The sequence below is a fragment of the Nansenia antarctica genome (genome assembly GCF_963989245.1).
Source record: "Nansenia antarctica genome assembly, chromosome: 2".
Lineage (NCBI taxonomy): Eukaryota > Metazoa > Chordata > Actinopteri > Argentiniformes > Microstomatidae > Nansenia > Nansenia antarctica.
The window spans coordinates 34,824,129-34,832,015 of record NC_137675.1 but is presented as its reverse complement, the minus strand read 5'-3'; the positions used below and the strand labels follow the sequence as shown (position 1 = coordinate 34,832,015).

At 45.8% G+C, this 7,887-nt stretch overlaps 1 protein-coding gene across 1 annotated transcript in view; it reads right to left on the bottom strand.

Moving 5' to 3' along the window:
• Positions 1 to 4,976: 4,976 nt before the first annotated feature.
• Positions 4,977 to 7,887, bottom strand: part of slc26a11 (solute carrier family 26 member 11) — a 46,314-nt gene continuing 43,403 nt past the window's right edge. The window contains exons 12-13 of the mRNA XM_080524402.1: positions 6,554 to 6,653; positions 4,977 to 5,604 (exon numbers count right to left, since the gene is read on the bottom strand). Of these exons, the coding sequence (XP_080380528.1) occupies positions 5,360 to 5,604; positions 6,554 to 6,653 (345 nt within the window). The 3' untranslated portion in view covers positions 4,977 to 5,359. The remainder of the gene's footprint in view (positions 5,605 to 6,553; positions 6,654 to 7,887) is intronic.

Below are 7,887 nucleotides of genomic sequence, written 5' to 3'. Positions count from 1 at the left end.
TGTATGGAGAGGAGGGGCAGGTGTGTGGAGGTGGAGGAGAGGAGGGGCAGGTGTATGGAGGTGGAGGAGAGGAGGGGCAGGTGTATGGAGGTGGAGGAGAGGAGGGGCAGGTGTGTGGATGCTGATCATTGCTTGCATGTAGCAAGGGACCGTTCCCTTGGCTGCCGGGTAGGTGAGCACACAGGTCTTAAAGCTCATGCGAGCTGCTATGGGGAGCCGGTGATGGGCGCGGAGGAGAGGGGAGACTTTGGGGATGTTGAACACCAGACGGCCGGTAGCATCCTGGATGAGCTGCAGAGGTCTTTTGATACATAAGTAAGTAAGTAAGCTAGCTAGCTAGCCAGCTATGATTGGAAACAGATTAGTATCCAGTTATGGAATTTATCACCACTTTGGCTGATGTGATGATGTGACATGGCTTTGTTTGGCTAGTTAACTAGTCACCTCAGTAACATTAGCGTAGCATGCTAGCAGCGGTTTTAATATAAAATCAGGGCTCTCAAGTCTCACGCATTGCCCAATGGGTGAGACTTGAGAGCCCTGATAAAATGGCCATGCCAAGATAAAAGCTATAGCTGACTAGTGAGCCTGCATCAACCTTAATGCTATTTAAGTGGGAGATGCAATCTATAATTGATCTAGGGCCATATTTATCTAGCCTACATCATGAATGTTTCTAACATTTTGTCTGAATCCAAGATGGCAGACACTGAAAATAAATGAATCCTGGTTTCCATCCAATCCAGGATTAAAATGATGATGTGCAACGCGTCTCTGATTAATTTTAAGACTAGTTTAAACCTGGATTTACTAAACCTGGATTAAGCCTAAACCAGGATTAGTTTAAACCAGGTTGGTGCAACCCAGCCAGTCAGCCATTTCTATTAATTTAAAATATTCACGCATGACTTAACGCACAACTGAAGAATTATTACAACAAGATGTAATAACTTTCAGAGCAGCAGCCTTTGACACCACTTGGACATACTTCTCCAGCACATTTTGTGGTCACAGGAAGAGCAGAGATTTAAACCTGGGGTCTAAAGGCCCTCACATAGTCGAGCGGACAGCACGCGGACAGTACGCGGAGTGGACTCTGAGGGTATCAACATTCAATACGCATAACTTCTTCAACTTTTCAGATTTCAATGTATGACACATCATTTGAAAGCTTACAATCTTCCCTTTCATAATCTGGAAACTGAAAAATAACCTTGCCCTACTTGGGGACCTTTTCATCAGACCCTGTCACATTTAGTCCTCCACTTTATATCACAGCTAGTATAACACGTTTAATTACTACCAAACCAAACCAAACCAATATGGTCTAAAGTGAACAGCACACTGTCCATTTGTCATATATTTTTCATACATGTCCAAACATACAGTACCTCACTTGATAGCGGCGGCTCTTTGCATGAGCGAACCTCTCGATGACTTTCCTGTTGAAACGTTTGCAGGAGAAGTGCTATACAAATAAAGGTTATTATTATTGAAATACATCTGTGCCTGGATCAATGTATTTTTAATGGAAAGCATGGTAAGGGCGTTCAGTTGCTGTTGTCCCATTGTGTTTCTTGCGAATGTCTTAATCCTCTTCAGTGTTGAAAACGTATCTCCAACTTCTCTTCCAAACTCAATGTACTAACCCGCATGGTCAACCATTAATCTACACGATTCATTGTTAGCTAGTTAGCATTAACGACAGAGGTACAGTAGTAGTACAGTGCTTTGTGATCGTTTTCCTGTCACATCAGAGGCCTCATTTATAGAACGTGCTTAGATCAAATTTTGATCTTACCCGTGTCGTACGTAGAAAACCACGTCAACATAGTGATTTATACCATTTCAACGTGAGTCAATTTGACCGTGGAAACGATCGTAGCTCTACGTCGAGTATTCAACTTGCTTACGCACATTACCTACTGGTTATGCAGAGTTATTACAGGCATGTGAGCCGCACTGCCTAGTGTAATTCATGCAAGTGGCTCGTAATAAAACTAACGATGTTGTTATCAGCCGAGAAAATGAGTTTAATTCAAGATTTAAAAGGAACTGATGTTTATGATTGTATTTCAGTCTTCCTTTATATCCCTCCGTAGCTGCCTATCTCCCCTTCAACATGCCTAGTGCGTTCCACAACGGACCTTGCCCGGCCATGCGCTAAATTATACTGGATTTTCTCCGGTGTCAGGGAGTGAGCAGCCATATAAGAATAAGACCACCTGATAAGAATAAGACCATTATATTATTACAGTATAAGCAGCACTCGAGTTGAGGGTGGATGGCATCCCCCCTGAAATAAAAACTGTCAAAATCGCCCCCCTCTTTCCATACTTTATGTCATTTTGTCAATGAACGTGGTATTACTGCTATTTCAAGGTGCGAGGGGGCACGCACACATGCAATGACATTTTTACCAAGTTACTGACACTGAAGTCACTGACGCTGAGGGGATGCTAAAATTGTCCTCTTATGATAAAATCCACCACCTCCCCTGATTTTCTTTTACAACTTGAGTAGAGTATTTAAGCATGTGCCTGGTTAGTTGTCATGATCAAACGTTACAAATGCAACTTACCGAGAAGCCACCCTACTCTGCCCTCTCCCACTTCCAGACGAACGCCTACCCTATAGCACTTGTCTTAATTCAGCCGCTCTAATTGAGCCGCTATCACAGGGCGTTAATACAAGCCTCATTCACCTGCGTTCATTTTACCTGTGTTGGTATTTATAGAAGGAAGCACGTACGCAACTTTAAACCATCTCAGCCCGTTTTATAAATAATGCTTACGTCCGTTTAGAAAAATGTGCTTACGTGAAAGTCAAAGATGACGTTCAAGTACTTTTTTATAAATGAGGCCCCTGGCCATGTTAACATCATTAGCGTTTCATATTTTTTCGCCAGCTGTTGCTAGGTAGAATTCATTATTGGGCATAAACTCTTCTGCTCCATCGCCCAGTGTACTTTTTCCCTTCTTACATCAGTCACACTCACGTTCCCTTAGCAACGATTAGGCAGACCGCACCACTGCCCTACAGCAGAGATAGGACAGGGAGCGCAGTCCACAGCGCGAGAACAAACGCACACACTAGAGAAATTACTCCAAAACAGCACTATAAGGATTGTGAGTGAAGTTTATTATATGTATAGACACCAATTTCACCAGTGAATCACTATTTCGTATTAAATATAAAATACATGTTGCGCTCTGTTCAGATGTAACAAGCATCTTGCACCACACCGCCACCTGGTGGCCTAGTGGGGCATTGCCCTAATGTAGAATCGCCGTGGCTAGAGATGTGGACAACACCTCAGGAACCCCACCAATATCACATATTGATTGATTGATTGATTGAGAATGTTTATTTTGGTCCCCTATACAATTCACAATACAGATATTAAAAAATGTACACAGTCACAATGCATAACACCAGGACCAAAAAGGTGTAGGCTGAAGCCATGGCTTCATATCAATCTGTTATGCAACTGCTATGTAGTCATCTGAGAATGCTACCAATGTGTTTCTAAATCCCATTCATTATAAAGTTAGCGAAAACATCAGTCAATCAAATTATACTTACACGTACAATAGACTTAGAGCTAGACCATATAACTTGTCCAGGAGTATGTATTTGTCCAAGGGCTTGTTCAGGCAGGTTGAATGTTACAGAGCGTTCAGCAATGCGGCCAACAGGTATGCATGAATAAGTTATGTCTGCTCTGTACATTGCATTTCTATGCCTATATCGATGTGAACATTTCGCACACACGGAATACACCCCTGGACACCAGATTGAAGTATTCCCTTATTAGTGTTACACTGGCACATACAAAAATACAAAAAGTATATCTGCTGAAGACCTATGTTTAATTATGTATCGATAAAAACACACTTTGGTGGATGAAGTCCTGGCTGTGTAATCACACAGACTGTGCATAGGCAATCAAGTAGATTTGGTGAGTTCATTTTTGTACCTTGTTCATTTGGACAAGATAATGTAAAGGGAATTGATCATGGATCCATACATGTCATTTAACATAATTTTTCTGTGTGTAATTGTACTTCTGCACTGTCAGTGTCATATGTATAAAAACATTACAACAACAAAAGGTTAAAATAATGTATTATACTAATGTAGTATTTCTCCAGTTTAGAGTCCTTGAGATAACTTGCAAAGGATGTGTGGTTGCAGGTCAGTTTGGGTGATAAAGTGATTGGCTTTTGCTCTGTTCCAGATCCTTGATGTGCTTTGGTTCTGAAGGGGTTAAAAACAAACCAGGAACATGTTGTTGCTGTTGTAAGACCAGACAGTGATCTAGGATCAGCTTACACAATCCTAACCTTAACCATCAGGGAGGAAAACCTGACCGAAGATCAGCGCAAACCTGACCTTACATTTATGTAGAGAGATGCATTCATACAACACCCAAAACAACACAGTAGAGGCGCACCCATATGATTTTGGGAAAACTGAACAAAATAACGAGTAGTCTCTATTAAGAATCGTCTGATTCTGAGGGCACAAGAGAGTTCTCAATGTTTAGTATTGATTCTAGGCTTTGCATTTGCCTTTGGAGTTCTGCTCTTGGTGTCTGTCAACATGAGGATCAAGAACATGTCAATGAAAGTCAGGGGAGCCATTATGAGGCTGAAATATCATAAAAATCGAATAGTTAATTCCAACAGTTTGGAACATCATTAAAAGGAAAGGAAGCATCGGTGAGCTCAGAAATCGACAGAGTAAGACTTCTTGTGGATGCTCACCATGATTAAGACATCATTGAAACAGGGGGACTATGTCTAAAAACTGGTGTATATCGTGAAACCAATATGTACACAAATACAAGCTGAGAATCTCCAATGGGATCTTCACTGTCCCATGACTTATGCAGGGTGCTGTACATACATACAGTACATACTATACATGCTGTTGACTGTAGTTAGGAATAGAAATGTTTTCATCATGGTGAATCGGTTTCTTGACACATGACATGTGAAACATGAGAAACATCAGGTACAATGGAGAGAAACACTGTGCTGGGTTTGTGAAGTCAGTATTTAGTAGATTTTTCCTTAAGTGGCAAGTTTTGACAGTATGTACCTTTAGTAATCAGTAGGCAGTATGAACGTTTGGTCACAGCACTAGTCTGCCCTGATCCATTTCTAGGAGGACTAGCACTGCTGACCCTGTGCTCTGATAGGTCCAGACTAGGAGGACACTGCTGACCCTGTGCTCTGATAGGTCCAGACTAATCCCAGTCACCAATTTCAAAGTATCAGTTTTGATCCATTGATTGGAGGTCAATCATGAATTTGTTCTGCATACCATCAAACATCACCACCTTGTTGGTTGGCTAGACGGTCACTGGGTGGGTGACCGATAGGATCTGCAGCGCCGCCTCCACACTCTCTGTGTGCCTCAGGCCCGGCAGGTCCGCCGCCAACAGAACCTCCAGAACAGAAGGCTGCAGTCCAGAGAAGACCAGGCCCGCGCCGTGCAGCCTGAACTGTCGTAGCAGGTCTCTGAGCTCCTTCACCACGGTGGAGTCTGCTGTGCTGACGTGGTGACAGTCTAGAACCACCGACCTGGGGGGAGAAGCTAGGGGGACAGGGGGGAGAGGGGGAGGACAGAAGGTAGGAGAGGAAGGGAGGAGGGGAGAGGGAAGACAGGAGTTAGGAGAGGAAGGGAGGAGGGGAGAGGGAAGACAGGAGTTAGGAGAGGAAGGGAGGAGGGGACAGGGAAGACAGGAGTTAGGAGAGGAAGGAAGGAGGGGAGAGGGAGGACAGGGGTTAGGAGAGGAAGGGAGAAGGGGAGAGGGAGGACAGGGGTTAGGAGAGGAAGGGAGGAGGGGAGAGGGAGGACAGGGGTTAGGTGAGGAAGGGAGGAGGGGATAGGAGGGGAGTGAAGGAAAGTGAAGGATAGAAAGGAGATAGGGGACAGGAGATGAGGGACAGGAGATAGAGGACAGGGGAGTATTAGGTGGACAAGAGATTGGGGTAGTAGCATAAAGGGGGGATAGGGGAGTAGTACAGATGGGGGACATGGAAGGATGAAAAGGGGTAAAGGGTGGACAGGGGTGGGGGGGATAGAAAGGGGATAGGGGAGTAGAATAGAGGTGGGACAGAGGAGGATAGAAAGGGGAAAGGGGGGACAGGGCGTAACACAGTAGAATAGTTTCTGTGGAAAACTCACTCCTTTACATCCCAATTCAGGCAATAGCTTACACACGTCCAGAGAAACATCCACCAATAGGCACATGAAAATATTTTTAAAGATCTGCAGGAATTGCGTCATGCAAACATGTCATCATGGACCACAATCTCAAAAATAACCGTTTCCAACATCTGGTGGAATCAATGCCACGAAGAATTGAGGCTGTTTTGAGACCAAAGGGAGCCCCTACCCAGTATTAGTATCGTGTTTCTAATAAAGTGTTCTGTGAATGAATGAATGAATGAATGAATGTCAAATGTCAAATGTCAAAATGAGTGTATTTTGCTGCTATAAAAACTCAAGTAAAAGTGTTTGTACATCCACATGCTCTTACCCTGCAGGGCCTGGGTGTATATGACATGGCTGAGATACTCTGTAGCAGGAAAACTGATCCCACTGCCCAGCTCCATCACCAACACCTCATGATCTGAGACCTGTACACAGAGAGATAGTAGTACACTCCAAAGTATTAGACACACAAGAAAACCAACACAAACCTGTAAAGAATAAATGACACAGCAGCATTAAACACGTCACACACACGCCCCGCATAAGCAACGGCACGGTGAAGCATGTCGTCTTCTTTTGGCTCTCTACTCCAAACGTTTGGATTTGAAATCAAATAATGACTATGAAGTTACAGGATATACTCTCAGCTTTTATTTGATGGCTGTGGGGAGCATGGCGCGTTCTGGCCTGCAGAGGGAGCCAGACTGTCGTTGGAGGGGGATAATGAGCTGACTGTGGACAGGTGTCAGTGATCAGACTCGTTATCCTAACTGGTCTATTTAACCTGTGTGTGTTTGTTCCCCCGGGAGAGTGAAGGAGACGGAGAGTGGCTGCCACACACACAGACAGACAGACAGACAGACAGACAGACAGACAGACAGACAGACAGACAGACAGACAGACAGACAGACAGACAGACAGAGAGAGAGAGAGAGAGAGAGAGAGAGAGAGAGAGAGAGAGAGAGAGAGAGAGAGAGAGAGAGAGAGAGAGAGAGAGAGAGAGAGAGAGAGAGAGAGAGAGAGAGAGAGACTGTTCGAAAGAACGACAACCGATCCCGAAAGGGGGCGGAGTGAACATGGAGCAGAATGCCAAGTCCCGAGAGGGGAATCAGCTGGGTGTGACGCGCTGGAGCGGCGCACGCCTGCATTCCCAGCGACTGAACTTTATTCTCCCACCTCTCCCCAGCGCGTCGGTGACGTGGCTGGGCCGGTTGTTAAATAAATACGTGTTGATTACACCGTTCCTCTGTGTCGACCTCCCTCTGTGCCTAGAGACCTTTACATCTGGCGCCCAACGTGGGGCACAGAGAGGGGGTCGGCACACGCACCCAAGAGGATGACAGATGCAGAACTAGGCCAGGTGGTGGCACCTGGCCCGTATGCAGCAAGCCCAGACGGCCATGTTCGCGGAGCTGAGGCGGGGACAGGCCGAGGAGCGGGCCAGGTTCCGCGAGCTGCTCAACCGGACCGAACCAGCCGAGGGGGGTCCCCGGGTCCGGCCCCAGAAGATGGGGGAATGGGATGATCCGGAGGCCTTCCTCGCCACCTTCGAGGGGCTGGCCAGGGCGGCGGGGTGGCCGGAGCCGATATGGGCGTCCCAGCTGCTGCCCCTGCTCACCGGGGAAGCCCAGCTCGCGGCGCACGGGCTCCCGGCGGCCG